The sequence below is a fragment of the Phycodurus eques genome, chromosome 14, assembly GCF_024500275.1.
Source record: "Phycodurus eques isolate BA_2022a chromosome 14, UOR_Pequ_1.1, whole genome shotgun sequence".
In the NCBI taxonomy this organism is placed as follows: Eukaryota; Metazoa; Chordata; class Actinopteri; order Syngnathiformes; family Syngnathidae; genus Phycodurus; species Phycodurus eques.
This window is the reverse complement of record NC_084538.1, coordinates 19854256-19877947: the sequence shown is the minus strand read 5'-3', so window position 1 is coordinate 19877947 and position 23692 is coordinate 19854256. Positions and strand designations below refer to the sequence as shown.

The window sequence follows — 23692 nt, the reverse complement described above, 5'->3', positions numbered from 1 at the left end:
TCATGCTTTTCCCAATAATCCAAAGTGTGAATGGAGTCTTTGAGAGCAGTGAATGAGGCCATTACCACATATCAGTTTAATAAAGAGCAAATTGCTAGCTCTTTGCTTTCTCTCTAGCTCTTGCTTTTTTCTTTTCTTCTTTTTTTTTCCCCATTCTCTCTGGAAGAGAAATGAGTGATGTGTCATTATGAGTCCATTTCAAGCGTTATCTACTTCAGTCCTGGTTTGAGATCAGTGATGCTGAAATTGGTGGCTGGTCCTCCCAGGACATTTTAAATGATCCCTGGATCTATCAGCTTACATAAGAAGCCTTTTGTCTTGACCAAAAAAAGTTTCTGTCTTTTTCACATTTCGATCCTGAAAGTGAAAATAACACTAATTGGCCAAGAACCTCTCCTGCTAAGAGGAGTTGAGGCTATATTGATAGTATTTGATAGTAATTTAACAGGACCCTACAATTGTTTGTGTAGTGTAGTTGTCTGGTGTTACCACGCTATAGGTTTTTCAACTCAATAGATCCTGGTTCAGGTCCAGTTAGACGGTCCTCCGCTCTCCCTGCAATGTAACAAAGTTAATGATTCAACACTAAGGTTCACCTTGTTCGTGTAGTGTAACTTTAAAAGGGAAGTTGGTATTATAGTGCTATCATATACCGTTGCGCACCAACATCAAACACAACACCACCCCAAAATCATGTTCAATTGCTGCTTTAATATGCTAAACAAAATGCTAATTTACTACGCTGTCACTGATTAAAATGGTTGAATCCGCTGCCAGCACCAGCTGTCCGCATCATTCTGCGCTCGCGCCAGCCAGCCAGTCTTTATCCATCTATTCTCCATACTGCTTCCCTAAAGCAAATGACTGTGGTTATGTCACCTTCCAGAACTCTTTTTCAAAGATCTTAGAGCCATGAGTGATGCAATAAATAAAATGGTAAGCCGACTAAGCAGTTTAACAGAAGGACCTCAGACTTATCTTTGTGGCACAGTTCAGTGCACCGAAGCATTACAGCGATTCACTTTTGACAAAATAGGCTTACTTAATAGTGTCTTACATAACTATTTCTCTAGTTATTGTGTAAAAAAAAACCAAAAAACATTTAGACTCTCAATATTGCGGAGACAATTATGCCACCTGCATGGTTCTGCAGAGTGAGGGGAAGAGGCGATGTTTTACAACACTTCTCAACACAGTGAAGCGTTCAAGAAAGTTAATAGATTTGTTCTCAAGATATTTTCACCACTTTAAAATGGTTAATATCGCATATAAATAACAGATAACACATTGCCGACATACCAGTAGTGGAGCACCTGAAAAAAATCCATTGCTCTCAACAATCCGTCAACTGACACAATTCAATAGAAAGCCCTGGTGGCAGCTAACTCTACTGTCGCTTCAGCGTCACTTGCAGTTTGCAGCTGATTATGATTTTTTTCCAAAATGGCAACCCCTCTATTTAATTATTATTCCACAAACATAATATTAATCATAGTACTGTGTTTTGACAAGTAAAAAACAGCAATGTGAAACTTTTAAGCCAGGTTTCCAGGCCTACAATTTTTTTCTACAACTAGGGTTAATTATTAGTAACTTGTTTTTTTTGTTTGTTTTTGTTTTTTTGCAGGAGTAACTTTCATTTATTGAGGAAGAATGAGAAACTATTGCGAGAGCTGAAAAACCTGGACTCGCGGCAGTGGTGAGATAACAAGCACCTCTTATTTTCTGTACCTTCAGCTTTTGTTTTGAAAGTTTTTTTCACCCTTTAATGTGTTTGTTTTCCTTTGCTGTGGTCTAGTCGGGAGACACATAAAATAGCAGTTTTTTATGTAGCTGAAGGACAAGAAGACAAACATTCCATACTCACCAATACTGCAGGAAGCCAGGCATATGAAGACTTTGTTTCTGGACTGGGTTGGGAGGTATGGAAACAAAAAAAAGCTCCTTATGCATGGTTATTTATAATTGATGTCCTCATGTAAACAACTCTAACATCCACTTGTACACCACTAATAGCAACAGCACCCAATCAACGTAAAACTTTGCCTAATTAGTAAAACTTTACACTGCCGATCCAATTCCCCAATGTGCATTTCAAGTGAATGACAGATATGTTTCCCTCTGGTAGCATCTTTGTGTCGAGGCAGTATGTTGAAGTGAGTTGAGGAGTTTCATTTAGACAAAGTAGTACTTTGCTGCCATCTTTAAAAAAGAAAAAAAAACACTTTTTCAATAACACAGCATACAACAAACAAACAAAAAATACAAAAGCACATGATTGTCACATTATCCAATCAAGTCAGTAAATGCATCTTGGTCCATTTCACCCATTTTTCATCGCATAATTCCTCCTCAGTTCTTAATCTGTGCGTCTATCGTTCAATGTCATATATTGTGTTCATGATATTGAACCAGTGTTCATCAATATCTGGTGTCGAAGGTCCTGGATTGAGCCATTTCTTTGCAATGGTCTTTTGCATGCTGCCGGCATGATCTTAAGTAAGTACGTGTAATCCCCTAACACAGTTTCTCCTGATAAATAACCCAGGTACAGTACCACTCGTGAAAATATTACTGGACATTGTAGCCCAAAATCCTCATAATAATTTTATATACATTCCCCCCCCCCCCCAAAAAAAAACAAAACAACAAAAAAACACTGTTGGGCAGAGCCAAAACACATGAAGTGGTCTACATTGATTGCACCAACGTGGCCGTGCTACTTTAAGATATTCCTTTTTATTTTGGGGTGTGATAAGGAAACTCATGTTCTTCCAACAATGTCCTCTCCAAACCAGGGACTATTTTGTGGTGCTTTATGTTGTAATCATACAGTATATGACCAGTCATCTCTGTAATGTTTACCTTAAATTCTCTTTCCCACCTCTGTTTAATATACACAGTGTTCCCCCTTCCTTCTATTAAATCATCATGGTCGTGTGGATATTATTTTAGCTGGCCTTGATCTGTAGAAACCCATTACAGGTCTCTCGGTGTAACTTCTGTATTTACATATCTAATAGGGTCATTCTTACTTAAATTGTAGTTTCACTACAGTTCTTGGAAACTCATGAGAATTACGGTTTTTAATAGTTGTACATATTGCAGTTATACCTTTTGGGATCTGCTGTAAGAATGTTTTATCAAGACTGTTAGGCTATCCATTGCAGTAGGCAAAGATTGTTCTCAAATTTTTGAACCAAAGTTCCAGTGGAAATTGGGTCAGACTGTTACTATTTTCATTCTTGTGTACCTCCACTCACAGATTTTCGCTATTTGAGGCAGAGCTCCGCCCCCTCCCCTCCCCCTTTAACTGTACATTCACCAACCACGTGAAACAACATTTTCTATATTTAATGATCGACACACGGTCAATATACCATATTTTGACCATGTTTAACTGTTGAATGCTCTCACAGGTGTTTTTAATGTTTCTTTGCTCAAATTGAAGGGGTATATCTGATCTGTGCGTTTATGCTGCTCACGTGAGCATTGGCCGTTATCTGATATGTATCAGATTTTTATCCACATTTGGAAGAGCCCGGATTCTGATCTGATGATATCTAATTTCATGTTTTGTTTTGTTTTTTTATGCTGCCATGTCGCATATCGGAATTGTGTCACTTGAACATGCAGAGTAAATCCGGCCTTAGTCAAATGTTGAACTTTTTTTCTAACATATAAAAAGTTTTACAGTGTATCTACTGTGCCATTTAGGTGGTTTGTTCAAATGTTTCTTCCTTAGGTGGACCTGACCACCCACTGTGGTTTCATGGGAGGACTCCAGAGGAACCGCAGTACAGGCCAGACCACACCTTATTATGCCACCTCTACGACAGAGGTCATCTATCATGTCTCAACCCGAATGCCACATGACCAGGACCACAATCTCACCAAGAAGGTAACCAACACTCACCTCTGACTCTTCATTCAGGACACAGATGCAGGGGAATCAAAGTGCTTCTTAAGTAACAGTATGGAATGATTGGATTTTTGCTCCACGGCTCCTCCTACAGTTGTGAAATTTAAAGTACTTTTACTGATAGCAGTGCACAAGATGTGAAACTAAAGAAACCAAACCAATAAGTGTACTGTATGGAATTTATGCTAACAGAGCTAGATGGCATTAAAGACCCTGTAACGTGAATTCAGAGATTTGTTTTAAATACATTATCCTTATTTGAAGATAATTGCTGAAAACGTGCAAAGACTGAGAACTACGCAGTGCTGAATAGTGGAGAGATAATGTTAAACTCTTTTTCCACCATGTCAGTTTTCCTGATTTGTGTGGGGCGTGGCTAAAACGGCGCACAGTGACGCACTTTGAGCGTCCACCATTTGTCGTCCCTCCCCAATATATAAGAGCACCTTTTTTCACATCAATAGCTATCTGGCACAATTGCGAGTTATTTAGTTATTAACACTTTGCCAATTTCTGCCACTATAACGTGCAGTTAGCTAACTACCTATACTCCCCCCTTAATGATTATTTGCTATAAACAATAAAGTTTATCAGTTTGAACATTAAATCTCTTGTCTTTGTAGTGTATTCAATTAAATATAGGTCGAACAGGATTGGCAAAACATTGTATTCTGTTTTTATTTATGTTTAACACAACATCCCAACTTTATTGGAATTGGGCTTGTATGAATGAAGCAAATTCATGCGGCGAGTAGAATGACTTACAGCTCAAAAGCATACCCCGAACTCCAAGTCCAGGCTGCAGTGTATGCTGAGCTCCGTGACATCAGTACATCATTTCTCGTTGATGTCGAAGGATATTCCGCCACCTTTTGTTTTCCAGGATAGCTCCGTGTCGCAGTCCGCTCAGTGTAGTCGGAAGCTGGGTAAAGCCAAGTCTCCGTGAAGCAGAATTAAACAATTTTTTGGCTGGGGACACATTTGGACGAGCACTGCAAACTGAAAAGATTACTGCAAATAACATGTAAGGTTAGGCCCAACTTTGGTGCTAACACAAGATTTTGTCGTGTTTTTGATGTGGTCCGTCATGATAATACACCACATCTGAGATCAGCCGTCATCATGACAGTGACATTGTTCTCCTTACTAATCAAATGGTTACCATGCAAATGGCTGTGTGGCCCAGATCTAGGCCAGTTTAATGCATCACCTGTTAATGGCATTCCAAATGAGAGTGAGTCGCATGCAAACCTGCACACTGACTGGTTATGGTATTGTTTGTCAAATTTATTGCAATTACATCTGTATTTGTGTATGGTGTTGAATTAGCATCACAGCAGGCAGGTTTAGTGTGTTTGAGATGGTGTTTGTGTGCACACCTGTCAACCCCCAGGCAGTGGGCACTCTGCACATGGCCATAATATCCCTTTAATCTGATCAAACTTCCTGCTTGTTGGCCTATCATGTCGCTGTAGGCTTCTGATTGGATTATCGCTGCCTGGTGCAGCACCATCCATTTCCCTGATCAGCTGATGGCTCCATTGAACACATACTCATAGACATACACATGAAGACACGCACGCACGCACACACACGCACAAACACACACACAGTCAGTTTTACTCAACCCTAATAAGGACAAGCGCTAAAAAAATGTATGGATAAGGTACAGCGTATGCCTAAACGGTGAGGGACACTTCTCTGTTCACTTTTATTTTTCATTCATTTGTAACTTTTTATTGAGCCATTGACAATGACATATTCATGGTTCTCATAATAAAGCATCAGGAAAAAGATGGTGATGTGTACTCTTGTGTGCATACATGAATGCCCTTCATAGAAATATATCCCGTGATCAGGTACGTCACACTCCTCTTCGGGCATTACGACATTGCCTTAAACATGGGTACTGATACTACCTCCAAAGCCATATTATTACCCCGCTGCCCCAAATTAGTGTCAAGTGTTGTTTATACAAGACAGCGACAGCAAAGGGTCTGAACAATTGTGATTGTCTATAGACAAGAACAGCAGCCACCTCAAGAATGAGATGCCACAGACAGGCAGAGAAGCATTTCTGCTGGAGTGGAGTGTGGGTGGTTTGTCTGACATGGAGGTTAATGACAGCTCTGTGTTTGTGAATGCACTCGTACACACAAACCAGTCTTCCTGTCCATACTCCATCTTTCCAGAACTTCACTCCATCTTCCTGTCCACTCGCCATCTTCACATATTCACTCCATCACTCTCTGCGCCAAACATCGTACACACACAGATGTATACACAAAGAATCTAAAACCTTGGATATATGATGGATGCACCCAATCTAGCTCACCGTGCGACTTTTATATGCCTGGCATTGAATAGGTTCATACTACACAATGTAAACGTGTGTGTTTTGTTCAAATTGTAGAGCGGTATTATTCTTAATTTCTTTCTTATTCGTGTCTTGACATGCCCCTACTCTTCCTCTCCTCTATCCAGCTGAGACACCTGGGTAATGACGAGGTCCACATCGTTTGGTCGGAACATTCCAGAGACTATCGCCGAGGAATCATCCCTACAGAGTTTGGCGACGTGCTAATCGTCATTTACCCCATGAAAAACCACATGTATTCCATCCATATCCTCAAAAAACCCGAGGTATTAGCAATCTTTCTTTGAATTTACATGAAGTGAAATAACCGTATAATACGTTTTTGTTTTTTCTCTGAAGTACCTTTCTAGCTTCACATTTTTTATTATTTTTCAGCAAACAAGGGATGTTTTTGTATTTAGCTGGTCAGTAACAAAAGACAATAATAGTCACTGATGATGAGTAGCAAACATTTCATTTAGTGCTGAAATTGCTGTAGACTGTTGAAGCAAAGGAAGGGAAAATGTATATACAGGTTCATTTCATAAATTCAAATACTGTAGGACAGATCATTGTATTTCAGCATTGCAATTCCAAGTGAAAGTCATAAATTATACAGATTTATTCAACGCAAAAAATACTTTTCAGAAGACCAATTACAGCCTCATTTCCATTTTAAATCATGTTCACTGTTTCTAATGTATGGTAAATATTATATGGTAAAATCTGCGTCTTCGTTAGCTGTGAGCTAAAATCCTCAAAATAATAACAAATAAAATCATGAACTAGTTTACTCTGTGTTGTGAATCTATATAATATATGAGTTTCTGAATTGAACTACACAAAAGTTTCTGTAATTCAGTTATATGTGAAGTTTTCTAATTTATTTACCAAATTTATGCACCTTTGTGTGTGGACACTGATCTCACCCCAGCCAAGGGTTATATTTGTCTGATATCTGTTTGATGATCTTAAACATTAAAGTGGGGAAACTATTCAAAAGTAGAAGAATTTAAGATACAATACTTTTGCATCCATGCATTTTCCGGAACACTTATCCTCACTAGAGTTCGGGGCATGCTGGAGCCTATCCCAGCTGAATTTGGGGGAGAGGCGGGGTACACCCTGAACTGGTCGCCAGGCAATCGCAGGGCACACATAAACAAACAATCATTCACACTCACACCTATGGGCAATTTAGAGTCTTTAATTAACCTACCATGCATGTTTTGGGGATGTGGGAGGAAACCGGAGTACCCAGAGAAAATCCACACAGGCACGGGGAGAACATGCAAACTCCACACAGGCGAGGCTGGGGATTGAACCCGATCCTCAGAACTGTGAGGCAGATGTGCTAACCAGTCGTTCACCGTGCCAATACTTTTTCACTCTACTGTATTTTACGTCTATCGGCAACAAACTAACCACCCACTGCGTATAGTTTTAGTTCCCCACTATTCCCATGTAAGCAAATAGAAAAACAGATTTTGTTTTTCATGATGAAGGTAAAGTACACAGAGGAATTAATTGAAACTGTAATGCACAGAATCTGACATGATCGAGAATGGAATGGCTCAAACCTTCATCCTTGAAAAAGGATTGTCAAATCTTGTAATTAGAAGAAAATATACTACACTGAGTGAGACCAAGTTCACAGAGTCCTGCAAATGGCTCAAAGAATATCAATATATGAGGACCAATTTAGTTGCTTCTAAAATACATATCACGTTACATTTTCAATATAGGTGGAATTAGGGGATTGCAAATGACACCTTTACTCACATATGGACTTCCAGACAATTTAATTGTACTTGAGTTCTATTTTTGCAAAGGCACATGATCATATCAAACAACAAAGATATGCATCCAGATTTTCTGACAATCCAAGGGAGATGCTGCTCTGCTTTATGTTTTAGGTTAAAGCACAGACATTAATACCACAGCAATGATAGCATAACTGTATTTTAAAGAAGACTTAACACAATAAAAGAGTTTTTTTCTGTATGACATAGATAGCACAGCACTAATAACATAACCACCTTCTGTTTCATTCATCCTTCAAGCAAAATATTGCATTATCATGAATCTGAAAGCAAGTTAGATACGATATTTTCTGTGTTGTTGTCGTGCAAGCACTGTATTCAGTCATAGAGCAAACGGACTGGAGACCTGTTCTTCAAATTGATTCAATAAAAAACCCATTCTCTCGGGTGGATTCCTTAAGCACAATATCTAATTGAATCTGAAAAGAAGCATAACCTCAATCGAATATTATATCATGAAAACAACTTCCTCAAAAATCTAACAGGATTTTTTTTTTCAGGACTGTGGGAGAGGATTCGTTCTCTGAAAAAAAAAAAAAAAAAAAAATATTAACTGTTTATTAACTTAATGTTATAACAATGAAATAGAATAGTTATGTCTATTCCATGTGTCACAACACATTTTGTCACTTTAGGTACCATTTTTTGGTCCCCTGTTTGACGGCGCCATTGTGGACATGAAGATTTTGCCAACAATGGTCAGAGCCACAGCCGTAAATGCAAGTCGTGCGCTGAAATCCCTCATTCCTCTATACCAGAACTTGTATCCTTTTAAAAACATGCTTGGAATTTGCAGGATTGGACGTTGAAATGTAAGTCACTGAAACCTTTATTTTTCCAGTTTTCTTGTCATGTTCATGGGCAAAGGGAAGGAAGGATTCACCATTTCAAAAAGATTGGGTCATTGTATCCTAACAGGATACATTACGTGTGTAGTCCATTTTCTACCCGTGTTTTTTTCTGTGTATTTAATATATGCGCAAGTGACAAAGATTTTATTCCCTTCCTTAAAATATAACAATTTTGTCAAACGGTAAACGGTTGCTTTGATTGATTAATCTAATTCCCCAGCTTCCTGATTAGGAAGAGCAGCTATATTCTAATTGGGCTTTCATTGCGTATTCCTAACTCATCAACATTTTCTATTTATGACGTCAAACCAGCAGATAATACTACCTACAGCAAAAGCATCAGTTCGTCATGTGAACTAAGAACAGGACCCAGATGTTCTCTAAATGCTTCAAGATATTTAACTCCAGGTGGGTGAAAATCCAAGATCACACAAAGGACACAAGTGGTAAAGTAACTAGACCAAGAAATAATGTTGCTTGTTCCTTCAGTACAATGTATTGTGTGTATGTGTAGAAAATTGTGCAAGCGACTGAAAGACAGGTGTGCATTCAGCCTGTCTGTATGATCGTAAGTGATGGCACTTTCATCAATTGTTATCGATTACTTTTTCCTCACAGTTTCGAAAAAAGCTTGTTTGCTCTCGTACCCACACTCACAAGTAGACATGCAATCATACTCTCTTGTCAGAAAAGTGCAGGGCTCAACTCGTACCTTTTTATCCAAGTATGTGCTATCAATTTAAAAAAGTAGTTTTTTTTTTTTTTTAGTATTTACTGACAGCACCGAAAGCAGTCTGCTAGATATAGCAGTCTGCTAGATATTAATTTGAAATCTGATGTTTTTCGGTTTTGATTGTTTTTAAATGTGAACTATATGTACAATATAGTCTCTAATTTTAAACATGCTGCAGGACGGTTATCTTTTAAACGATTCTATTTCACGAGTGTAGTATTTGGCTGGAATTAAATTTGTGTAGATGTGTCACATTTTGAAAGTTGGCTAATTTAAAGCTCAGTCTTGGCGTTCCTCATAGTAATATGTGCCAGTACTGTTGATGACCGCTGGTTCACTGTTATCGATACTATTCACGCTTTTCAGTGAGCTAAAACATGTGAAGGTGAAGTTGTCATCGGAGGAGGTAGAAAAAGTGTGAGGCTACTATAGAGGGGTTAGGGAAATTTCTGAAGAATCCATTTTGCTTCGTGTACAACAAGTAAGTGAGAGACATAGTCGAGAGATTGTGAGACTCAGGGACTTTAGCTCATAGCTGACACCGCCATTGTACTGTGTGTGTTTCTATGCGTGCGTGCGTGTGCATGTGTGTGTGTGTGTGTGTGCTCAAGCGTGTGCATAGCTGCATGTAGATTCTCCCACATATCTATGTCTTTGTATCTGTTTGCTTTTGTGTGACTTTTGAGATGGCGCATACTGTGTGTGAGACATGTTTGTGTAAGGCCTACGTGCACATCCGTCCATACGATGTGACAATGTGTATGATTGTGAGTGATGTCATGTTACACACTGGTTTAGAGATGTTTGTGTGTCTGCTGGTGTCCTGGTGAGTATTGATTGGTGGCAGCAGCAGGTCGATGCCTCTGACAGCCTGAATTACAGTAATCAGTCATTATTGACTCTTAGGCTCTCTACTGCACACGTCTTTCTTCCTGTGTCTCTACATCTGTCACTTCTTTCTTGCCTTCTCTCACTCTGCTTCAACACTTCTACGTGTGTTGTCCTGTCATCTTTTTCTACACACTCGCACATTTTGTCCACGTCATCGTCATTTCTCTGTCGAAGGTGATCAATTTCCCCCCTCCCTGGGCTTGAAGAGAGCTTCTTAGAAGTGGGCACTACGGCTGGGCGATATGACCTAAAATTCAGATTGCGATATGAATTTTATCCCTTCACGGTAACGGTCTATATCGCATAACCTTCAGTGTAAAAATGATCATGGAAGCATTTATGAATGGGATGTTGTTTTTGTTAATTAAACTAAAAAATATCAAATAAAATAATTTTAGTGTCGTGTTGTGTTATCAGGTGTTCACACAGATGTGATAAGATTGATACAAAGAGCTTTTACCGCATTCCAAACAAACCTGAATCTCGTCAAAAGCTTTGAATCGCACCAATTAAGCTTAACAAGTGGAAGAACTTAACAAGTGGAAGTTTCCTTTCGACAGTTTATATCTAACTTCCTGATTTAGTTTTGCAATATATTAGGATATATACCATTATATACCATTAGGATACCATTAGGATATATATACCATTATATACCATATTGTTCTTATTTAATAATAATAATAATCCAATACACTGATGTAACTTTTCTAGGCACTCAAACACACTCTACAATCTCATGCATTATTCATTCACTCCTCAGTCACCCTACTTGCAAGTTACGGAAGCGTGTCTGCCATTCTGCGCCTACGGCCGCTCCGACCACCACCAAGCAAACATCTAACAACATTTATTTGTAGGCAATGTGGGTTAAGTGTCTTGCCCAATGACATAAGGACGACATGTGCTTGGGCGGGGATACAAGTCTGCGACCCTCTGGTTGCAAGGCGTACACTTATCCTCTGCACCATGCTGCCCTGATAATTAATTTTCATATGAATATTATCTTTGTGTACGTGGAGAGAGAGAAAAGTAAGAATTTTGTTGTTTTTACTGTGCATGTAACAATCAGCATCTTAAATCTTTAATAATATTCATACTAGACACAAATAATGACAAAAGCAGTCTTGATGACATGTAAATATAATATTATATATAATATAAAAGCAAGTTGCATTTAGATTTTTTCATGAGGACTTTATTGTTATGCATGGAAAAATCTTTTACAATAACAAAGCTGACAAATGTTACGGAACGTCTGAATTTTGTTACGGAAATCATGAATGTTGACTCGTTACGGCCGTAACACTAATTGTTACGGACAAAACGCTGCCTGGGAGCTCTGTGACCAGACATGCATGAGCCATTTTTATACTGAGACAGATATGATGACGCCATCAATGCGCTTTATCGCGATTGGTCGGTTCACTCCAAAACAGTGCCTTCGTCCAAGTTTATACCTTCTACCAATTACACCGTTTCTTAAGATGAGCGTTGTTGGTCAAACACATTTTTACTTCAACACGTGAGTCCTTGAACCAATTAGGATAATAATTACTTTCCAAAAGTTTACAGATCAGTTATGTTCTGATGTCATTATCGTCATGATTGGCATGTGGTAATAATTGTAGTTAAAGTGATCCCTTCGTCTTGTCTGCTTCCCCTTTCTCCATTCTCTGGTTCCTTTTTATGTTGTGTTGTCTGGTTTTTATTCGATCTAATCTCCTTATTTCCATTATCTTATTCAATAGTTTGTTCCTTTTCCATTGATATTCACTGACTAAAAGTGACAGAAGCTTTGGTGTGACTTCATGTTTTCACAATTTATTGAATAAATGAATAGGAGTTCTTGAATGAGTAAGACATAACAGACATTTAAGTAGTGTCTGACATCGGTACAAAGTAGACCTTTGTCCACGGTACGGTGAGGAAACCTGGCTAAAGTAAGACTTTTTAAACTATAAAGAAAAACTTTTCCTGAGGGTGAAGCAGCAGCCATAACATGGCTGTCAGTCCCTTTCCGGTCAAATTGGATTTTTCATGTGTTGCACTGTGACGTCTTTATTTTGGAATAGTTACAAGGAGTCATGATTTGTTTCTGATTCGGAAGTCATTCGTTACTGTCAACTCAAATAACGACTCAGGATTTAGAGGGTGAGTCCGGGCCCTAATTTAAATGTAACAAGTACTCGTGAATGATGCTGTTGTCAGCCACCGATACTTTAGGTCTCAGTCTTCCTCGCCAGTACTTGGCGCTAAACTGCCGTTGTTTGACACCACGTCATATCATCGTGTGTGTCCCGTCCTGCCCATTAACATGGCTGTCCCTGTCTCCGAAGCTTCGCCGGCTTGGAAAAACTTTGACGTGGACAAAGACAAAGTATCAAAACCTGTGGCTGTAGGACTTAAAATAATCGGTCATTTCCAACATTACCCATTGGCCTACTTGAGGTTTCAAGACATCCAAATGGACATGCACAAGCCAGTAAAAAGACTAGCACAGAATATACCAACATGTTGGAACCGCACGCCATATATAATGCGCTCTCTCATCGTACAAGAGCAAGCCTTTGGAGTTTATGGGATAGTCTTAGTGTGCACCAGTGAGGTTTATTCAAAAAGGCAATCAAAATGTTGTTACCGTTTGAAAAGCTGACCTGGCAGTTTGAGCTCCACAGTTTCATCATCAGCAAATGTGAGCCATGCTGACACTGCTCTTCTGAGAGTTTTGGAGGAAAAGTATGAGGAGGATCGTTGGGCCGGCTCTAAGATGAACACTTTGCTCCAGGCTGCGAGGAGGCACTTTGCTGGCATCAAAAGAGAAATACACTTTACAGCTTTGTAGCAGCACTCGTTCCAAATTGTTTTAAAGTAGAACAAAAGACCAAAAAAAGTCTTGTTAATTTGACACATCACAGAAAAGTCTTAACAAGCTGAGCAATGAATGAATGAATAAAAAACTAATTGCAAAGTACAGTGGAACCCCAATAAAATGGACCCGGATGTAACGGATATCGGATAAAACAGATCGTCGGGAATGAACAATATATCCAAAAGTAGTTTCCGTTTGTCACTGAAACTGATGTTGAAAAGTCTGTTAGTTCCAGAATTGGCTGCTGTTGTTTACCGGACTGCAGGCAGACAATGGGACTGATTTATTTCCGGGTCACAGATATACAAAAAAAAAAAATAGATCCAATTCCGTGCCTACGTGGCGCCCATATTGATGCATTGGTGCATTGACTTGGTGGCCATGTCATGATGGATATATCTATTGTACAAAGAGAGAGAGAGACAGTGGAATGGGGGCAGTGTTAACTCTGAGGAATACAAACACATTTCTCTGGAGTGTGGAACATGCTATTTTTGGTACAGTAGCAGGTGTTTTTTTTTTCAAGCTGTTTGCCTTTGGCAATGGATTTGGAACTAGGAAGGACACAAATTCCTCACGGCTCATGAAAGCGACTCTCTTATGATGAGTACTGTACGTCAACAATGTCACCTTGACCAAGCACACCGATGTGGTACTTTGGATAAAATGTGAAACTCTCAAACATTTTAAAGCTTTTTTTAAATATTTATTTATAATAACTTTATAGTGTACTGGGCGTTTTAGGCCACGAAAGAAACCTACAAAACAATAATTTTGTACTGTACAATAATATGTGTGCATATGGCCTAAAAAAAAAAAAAAAAAAGTGTTTCAATGTAACGGACATTCAGCTATATCGGGTCACCCGTCACCCCTATTAGTCAGTTCTATTGAGGTTCCACTGTATGTGAAATCAGGCTTCAAATTGGTCACGATTGAGACATTCTTTCAGCCTGCAGACGCTGTGGGCATGTTGCAGAATTCTATAAAAACCCCACCTCCCCGGAACTTTCAGCTGTCATTCAAATAGGTGCCTTCTCTCATGGCTCATCAGCAGGGAGAGGCGAAGGCCAAGAGACCCACATTGCACTGGCTCCCCCAGGCTGCAGAGAAGCAGCCTCTGAGCTGGCATAATGAGTGAGGAAGCAGTGAGGAAGAGGCAATTCTGCGAAACGGCCACTGCATAACTTAGTTTTGAAACTTTTGTGGCTCATCTCTGTACTTTGCAAAATCCAATCGGGCCTTCCGATTCTTTTTGCTGATGAGTGGTTTGCATCTTGTGGTTTGGCCTGTATATTTCTTCTCTCAGAGTCTTCTTCGAACAGTGCATTGTGATACTTTCACCCCTGCCCTGTAGAGGTTACGAGTGATGTCACTGACTGTTGTCTTTGGGTGTTTCTTCACAACTCTCACAATGTTTCTGTCATCAACTGTTGTTGATACCCTTGGCCGACCTGTTTGATGTCTTTTGCTCAGTACACCAGTCGTTTCTTTCTTTTTCAGGTCATTCCAAATTGTTGTATTGGCTATGCCCAATGTTTGTGCAATAGCTCTGATCGATTTTCCCTCTTCTCTCAGCTTCAAAATGGTTTGCTTTTCTCCCATAGACAGCTCCATGGTCTTAATGTTTGCTTAACAGCAAATGCAGTTTGCACAAGTGAAACCCAAAGCGAAAAGCAAGCACTATCTAATGTTTAAGCGATCAATCTAAAAGGCAACACCTGAGCATCTAGAGACACACACGTTCCAATACTTTTGCTCAGTTTAAAAGTGGGTGGGCTCAAACAAAAGGTGCTCTGTCCTGAGTTGTTTAACACGTCTCGATGTAAATACCATGACATAAAAGCTGGAATTCTGAAGTTTTGTCACATATTCATCTTTGGATCTGAAACCCAAATGTCTTAAGTATACAACAAAACAAAGGAATTGATCTTGCCTTTCCAATACTTTTGGAGGGGACTGTATATCAACAATTCAGTACTGTATTGTTCTTGAGTCTTTACACGTTTTCAGCACTTACCTTCAAACATATTTAATGTATTTAGAGACAAAACATGACAATGACTTCAGTTCAACTTCGATCAAATTACTTTCAGATGTAGGTAGAGTAGCCACATTTGTACTCAAGTGAGTACTCGAGTGCTACTCGTACTGGTATCGGTCTGAAAAAAAGTTGGATTGAACATCCCCAGCTCCAACTTGCCCCATGATAACAGAGAGGAGGATGGGTTGATATCGTCTCCTACTTACTCGACACTCTGTCCCGGTCACGACGAGAAATGTCAAGAGACGCTCTGGGAGCCGTCGTAGTAGCTGATCCATGAGACATGAGTTAGGAATGAATCAAAATTCAAAATATCTTCTAATAAACCTTACTGCTTAATGATGGAGTTTAGATTCAGCGTAATTGTTTTGAAATGTAGAAAAAGATGTGACAGTCAGCCTTTCAGAGATTTTCATGTTGTCATGTTTCCACATCATTACTAACACAATTATTACAAGCAATGTTAAGTCTTTAGGTTGCTGGACATGTAGAAAATATGAATTTGAATCCCAAAATTATTCATAATCTGGTCAAATTTGGTTTTATTTTCATTTTGTTGGATGGGGGTATCATCTGGCTGTAAATGATGCACAGACATAAAATGAAGAAAGTGGCTAATGCTATATTCCTAACGGTCTCAAAATTTGGCCAGGGTATGATTCATTTTGGGAGGAAGTTATTCTATGGGAGGCAGGTTAGTTGCAGTCTAGCCTGAAATGAAGGCCACATTTGAAGGATCCTTTGCATTAGTACAGCCTTCACGCAGCACTCTGTCTTCAGCCTTCAAATGCAGCTTCTGAAGGATGCACCCCCTGAAATGGGGGACAGCTTTTATGGAGTAGTGATGCACAGAAGAGGCCGTACATGAGCACAGTCCTTGGGGTTGGTATTCTCTTTACTGAGTGGTCTTGGACTGTAGGTTTCTGATTTATTGTCGCATTGTGACATCAGGTACGGTCACTAAGAGGCTGACATACAAGCAAATAGAGGAGGGAGGTGAAAAGAATATTGGCAGGGCTGAAAGTGTCAGTGTTTTACTGGACCCCCTTCCCTCTCATTTTTTTTTTTTTTTTTTTTTTTTGTCTGTCTCTCACATTCTGTCTGTTGGCCCTCAGGGCAGTCCATCTGCCTTCCAACTCCCTCTGATCATTCATTCACCATGACCACAGCCATCCATAATCAGACACACACACACACACACTCATAGTGCCAGGTTGCCAGAGCAGCTGTGTATAAGTGCAACTATATTTCGCATATCAGTTTGTTGCAGCAATCCAAGACTCCTCAGCCTCTTCATGCGTTCTAGGGATGAAACGGTGAAACACATGAAATCTTTTAATTTCTGTCATCACCAAAATTGTTTATCAAGGGAAGTTTGTTGTTAATGCAATATATTACTGTGGTCTTAAGTACATTTTCGGGGGTTTTAATAGTTCATGGTTGCTGGTATTTCCGAATGTGCAAAACATACATAGGGATTTTATTCCATGATATAGGCTGAATTTAAGCATTTGACATTCAAACACTTGAAAGAAATCCAAAGTGAGGCAGCAACAAGCCGATCCAAGCCCAAGAGAGCGCTATCCCACACACACAAACTTGATGCATGCAACTGCCGCGTGACTGTTACCAATACTATATGATTTAAAAGTAAATAAGTTTGCAGAAGCGATTATTATACAGTGGAATCCCTGTTTCCAAATGACTCTGTTCACGAACAAATCAGTTTACAAACAAAAAATATTGCTTTGGTTCACAAACTATACTTGAGTTTGCGAACAGTCACAGCATCCATAAGGAACACTCGTGCTTTCTCTCCCACAGCGTAAACATTGTTCTTTCCGTGCTTGACGTAGTTCAGGTATCTTTGTTTCTAAATTATAATTCTAAATTAGCCCTCAGTATAGCGCCAAAGAAAGCGAAAAGTGCAAGTGATAGTGCTGTTAGGAAGTGTAATCGTATTACTGTTGGAAAAAAGGAAGGAAATCATAGCCAAACATGAGGCTAGTGGTGCAGTGTGATTTGGTGAAATCTACCACCGGGTCGGGAAGCAGCTGCCCACCCACACCTGCCGCCAGAGCTGCAGTGTGGGCAGGGCGTCCGGCAGGGGACCAGTGGATTAGCGGGAAACTATCTGATTCGGATGCCTCCCGGGCACGTCCCACCAGGAGGAGACCCCGGGAACGACCCAGGACACGCTGTAGAGTCTACGTCTTTCGGCTGGCCTGGGAACACCACGGGATCCCCCCGGAAGAGCTGGATGAAGTGGCTCGGGAGAGGGAAGTCCGGGCGTCTCTGCTAAAGCTACTGCCCCCGCGACCCGACCTCGGATAAGCGGTAGAAAATGGATGGATGGCCACAAAATGTCACTTGTATCTTTGCACTTCTTTCTTCTTTTTGGGGAAAGTGCTTTACACAATTTGTTTCGGGTACAAATACATGTTTCATTGTTTTTCTGACGCATGCCTGTTAGAATACTGTTATTTTCCCCTTACAATGGTAAGTCCGACCTGGAACGTGCGATAAATATTTCACTCAGTTTACGATGGGGTTCTGCTCCTACAAATGTTTACATAAGTTGAAATGTGTTACGTTAATCACAAACCTACAATAACACACCAGTAAAGTCATAATTACAGTAAATCAGGAATTTGTTTGAAAAAACATTAATATAAAAAAAAAATCAAGTGAAAAACAGTCAGTCTTATATTGATACTGTCATAAACCAAGGACCTCCTGTAATTTTTTACTACTTGTCTGCGACCCACCCGTGATTCATCCATCACCCACCAGTTTGAGAATCACAATTCTAATCATTCTGAGAAATCATTAACATGAGCAGTGTCTTCACATAAATGAATGTAATTAATTTTGAATAATAACATATCACAATAACTTATTATTGAAGGTAATTTGAGCAAATTTGTTATTTCGTAAGTGTGTATCAAACTGGTAGCCCTTTGAATTAAACAGTACCCAAGTAGCTCTCAGTTTCAAAAACATTTGTGACCCCTGCACTACCGTAAAGTCAACTACATTGCTCTGGTCTGTTTGGTTATTATTTTATTCTCTGTCTAGAACAGGGGTGTCAAACGTACAGCCAGCAGGCCAGAACCAGCCCGTCAGGGGGTCCAATCCACCCCGTGGGGATTTTTCTGCCTGTCAGGCAAGTTTTAGTTCATTTATACGTACAAACTCTTACTTTAAAACTCATGCTTTTTTTAAGCAAGCACCATGGAACCAGAAGTGTTGGGACTTGTAGCTGAAAAAGAAAAACCATAGTTTCTAATCCATATGCAGTAAGAAATGTGGTGTAACTCCTGCAGAAGGAACACATGTATACATCCATCCATCCATCCATTTTCAACACCGATTATCCTGGTTAGGGTCGTGGGGCGCTGGAGCCTATCCCAACTGACTTTGGGCGAAAGGCGGACTACACCGTGAACTGGTCGCCAGTCAGTCGCAGGGCACATATAGACACGGACAACCATTCGCACTCACATTCACACCGTCACTGAGTGGGAACGCTGCCCACACCAAAGTCAGGCGAGTATACCACTACACCATCAGTGACCCAGGAACACATGTATCATTGCATATATTGTTTATTTAATTTCATTTAAAAACAAGTGTGAAGTTACCTGGGACATGTCGATCATACTGTTTTAGAGACTGAGATTGTAGTGGTTCATGCTGCTTCAGTATCCATGGAAAGGTCCCTCTCAGCATTGAAAAGCCTGAAGCATTAGGACAAATCCAGGACAACTTTCCTCCTTCTCACATCAGAGAGAGACTTTTAAAACTAGAGGGATATAAGGAGGACTTTTAAAGAGGAGGTGACACATTTTTGTCAAGAAGGATTGGCTCGTGGACTTAATCATCATTGATACTTTATGCTACTTTAAGTGTAACCTATCAATGTTACATCAGCTAAACAGACAGTCGTATGCTGACCAAGAAGTGTAACAAGCAGCATCAAAATCATACACAGTGTGTTTGAAAGAGAGTGAACATTTGCATGTGATAGGTGTTGAAGTGTGGGTTAAAGAGCAAGCTGTGGCCATTCTCCATCTGGTCCGAGATGATTGTGCTTCTGGGGGAACAATGCTGGAGGGATGCTAAGCTGCTACACATGCAGAAACGCACGCACACACATCCACCTCACAACCAGTTTTAGCAAGAGTATGTTTGCATGCATGAATATTCAAATATATGTCATCTATTCATTTATGTTGTACTTCAGGATGTTAATGTTACATGTTTATGTGTAGCTTCTTCATGCTTTCACGATTAGTTCTATTGTGTGAATGTGTGTGTGTGTGTGTGTGTGTGTGTGCGTGCGTGTGCGTGTGTGCATGCAGTTGTTGATTGGCAAGGATAGCTGTAACGTGGCTGGGGTCAGCATATGGCTCAGTGTGATAGCGCAGTTGTTTGTGTGTGTTGTCTGTGCATGTATGTGTCACCACTGTTCCCTCTCTGTCACACTGTGTTCCCAGTGAAATGATGGCAGCTTTGGGCATGTAGCGCTATTATCCCCCCATATCCCCACATACACAAAGACACACACACCAAGAGCAGCCAAACGCTAGCGGACTGCCTGGCTTCTCTTTGCCAGCTCCCTCAATTGAGCCCATTGTCCCAGTCAGACTACAATCTGCAGCATGTGACAAGAAGAGTGTGTCCCTCACAATGGTAGAAAGGTGAGGGCACAACCTCACAAATTGAAGACACTTTGTTATTGCTGATGCTGGAATCGGGTCATGCCTTCCTTAATCGCACCGAAGTCCAAAACACTCATCATCATAGTTGATGGAAATTACATTGTTGATGGTCTTGATTCTTCCCCAGGTCCTATTTCATTCGATTGACTTCTGCAACATTGTAGCTGAAAAATAGAATCTTAGTTGGTTTGAATGTCTTAGTTTGTCTGTTTGTTTTTCATTTTAAAGTCACAAAGCATAAATGCAACACTCTGGATGTTTTAAATGTGACATGGATGATATGTCCACACGTGTACAGCTATTTCTAAATATATTTTCCCTCCCTGGACAGACAAATTTCAGTCCAAGACAATAGCTGCTAGAATAATCACTTTTCGCACGTTCAAATGCATGCTATTAACAACAGGTGATGTGGTAACCCCCATTTGTGATGAAATTTTAACCAATCAGAATATATGAGGGTCATTTCGGGAAAAGACTCACTACCAGTAATGAAAACTTGAGGTCTGATTGAAAATCGAGTTACTTTCTAAATGTCTCATTTACATCAAACAACCAAGGAAATAACATATTCCATAAGTCATAATAAATCAAGTTTTTTTTTGTCCTACATTGATAGCTGTGTTATGTATAGTGATCACGGACAAGACAATTTATGTGATAATCAGTACCGCACCTGCAGTCATGGAACACAGATTAATATTGCAGCTAGTCCTTCAACCATTTGGCAGTTCAGGTGAATTTTGAGGTTCAAGGAAATGGACATAGGTCAGTGTGCGTGAATGCAAAGTGGATTGTTATGGGTTGGGGACTAAGGGGTTAATTATTTCCCATTCTGCAGACAGGAAATGAAAAGAACAGATTGAGAAAGACGAATCAAACCTTATCTCTTACATTCCATCCCTCTGTGTGTGTGTGCGCGCACGTTTTTCAGCTCTGATTTATAAGTCGGGACAGATTATGTTTAAGTGATTTCTTGATTGAACAGGTCTGGAGGTAATCGGGCTTGGGTGTGATCAGTGAAAATTAAGCAGAAAATAGCCAAAATGATTTCAGAATTTAACAAAGGGGGGTGACGGGTAATTACTTTTTCACACAGGGCAAGGTAACTTTGAATACGGTAGTTTTTTTTTTCCTTAATAAATTAAATCACCAATTAGAAACAGGATTTGAATTTCACTTGGGTTATATTTAATGTCTATTTACATTTGTTTGATGATCTTAAAGTGGAGAAACTATGCAAATATATAAGAATTTGAGAAGGGGGCTAATACTTTTTCACGGCGCTGTATGTGGCATCCATCCATCCATTTTCAACACGGCTTATCCTGTTCCGGGTCGCGGGGTGCTGGAGCCTATCCCAGCGGACTTTGGGCGAAAGGCGGACGACACCCCGAATTGGTCGCTTTAGGGACTTCATCATCTACGGTCCATAATATCATCAAAAGGTTCAGAGAATCTGGAGAAATCACTCCATGTCAGCGGCAAGGCCGAAAACCAACATCGAATGAAAACCAGAAAACCAATGTCAGTAAATATAGTTCGGCGCTACATCCGTAAGTACAACTTTGAAACTCTACTATGGAAAAGCCATTTATCAACAACACCCAAAAATGCCGCTGGCTTCCCTGGGCCCGAGCTCATCTAAAATGGACTGATCCAAAATGGAAAAGTGTTCAGTGGTCCGACGAGTCCACATTTCAAATTGTTTTTCGAAATTGTGGACGGCGTGTCCTCCGGGCCAAAGAGGAAAAGAACCATCCAGACTGTTATGGACGCAAAGTTCAAAAGCCAATATGTAGCTGAAAATCAATCAAATATATCAAATATATACTGAAAATCAATCAAATATATCAAATATTTAATCAGAAAACGAAAATTACTACTGAGTCAATTTCAGGTTTTTTTTTTTTTTTTTTCTGCAGACAATTTTAAGTCCAGACCTATGGAATAAGTGCCAGCGTTCACACCATTAACTAGTTCCTTTAATGTCTTATGATGTCACTCATGTTCTATCATGTATTTTAAGTCTAATTCACAAACCGTCTTGAGTCATGTAATAACTGTACCCATGCACATCTTGTGCCAGCGAGCTGTGAGTGCAGACCCATGAGTTCAAGTTATCAGTGGCTTGATCAAGCCTTTGCAAGAACAGACCCCCCTCAGAGCGATAAACAGGCTGATCTGCCCTCTGTTTAGATGAGCAGCAATGTGCAAAATAAAATATATTTTGTGACTGTATTTATGAATGTGTTGGTACAGTCCCCTCCAAAAGTATTGGAACACCAAGGTCAATTGCTTTGTTTTTGTTGTCTTCCGAAGGCATTTGGGTTTCAGATCAAAAGATGAATAATAGACAAAAGTTCAGAATTCCAGGTTTCATTTCATGGTATTTACATCTAGATGCATGAAACAATTCAGCACAAAGCACCTTTAGTTTGAAGCCACCCACTTTTCAAGTGAACAAAAGTATCGGAACAGACATTATTTATTACATTTACTTAAAGTGAATAACATTTAATATTTGGTGGCATAACCCTTACTTGCAATAACTGCATCAAGCCAGTCACCCATTGCCTTCACCAGACTGTTGCATTCTTCATTTGAAATGCTTTTCCAGGCCTTTACTGCAGCATCTTTCAGTTCGTTGGTTTCTGGGGGTTTCTCCCTTCAGTCTCCTCTTCAAAATGCATGCTCTATTGTGTTAAGGTCCAGTGATTGACTTGGCCAGTCTAAGACCTCCCACTTTTCCCCCCTGATGAAGTCCTTTGTTGTGCTGACAGTGAGTTTTGGGTCATTGTCTTGTTGCATGATGAAGCTTCTCCCGATTAGTTTGGATGCATTTTTCTGTAAATTGCCAGACAAAATGATGATGTAACTCATGCTGCTCCCATCATGAGTTACATCATCAATAAAGACCAGTGAGCCCGTTCCAGAAGCAACCATGCAAGCCCGAGCCATGACATTACCTCCACCGTGCTTCACAGATGAGCTTGTGTGTTTTGGATCAGAAGTAGTTTGGGCTTCCAATTCTTTCTGCTGATTAGTGGTTTGCGTCTTGTGGTATGGCCTCTATGTTTCTTCTCTCGACGTCATCTTCGAACAGTGGATTGGCGATACCTTCATCCCTACCCTGTGGAGGTTGGTAGTCACTGACTGCTGTCTGTGGGTGTTTCTTCACAGCTCTCACAGTGTTTCTGTCATCAACTGCTGTTGATACCCTTGACCGATCTTTTTGATGTGTGTTGCGCAGTACACCAGTAGTTTCTTTCTTTTTCAGGACATTCTAAATTGTTGTAATGGCTCTGCCCAATGTTTGTGCAACAGCTCTGATCGATTTTCCCTCTTCTCTCAGCTTTTCACACATGAAACCCCCCCAAAAAGGTATATTTAATATCTAATATTATATCTAATATTTAAGCAATCAATCTAAAAGGCAATACCTGAGCAAACTAGAAACACCCATCAGTCACATC

The 23692-nt window shown here is 40.0% G+C and overlaps 1 protein-coding gene across 1 annotated transcript in view; it reads left to right on the top strand.

The window, feature by feature from the left end:
* ralgapa1 (Ral GTPase activating protein catalytic subunit alpha 1) overlaps positions 1-23692 on the top strand; it is a 104777-nt gene that overhangs the window by 63429 nt on the left and 17656 nt on the right. The window contains 5 exon segments of the mRNA XM_061695484.1: positions 1628-1699; positions 1799-1922; positions 3746-3901; positions 6407-6565; positions 8737-8864. Of these exon segments, the coding sequence (XP_061551468.1) occupies positions 1628-1699; positions 1799-1922; positions 3746-3901; positions 6407-6565; positions 8737-8864 (639 nt within the window).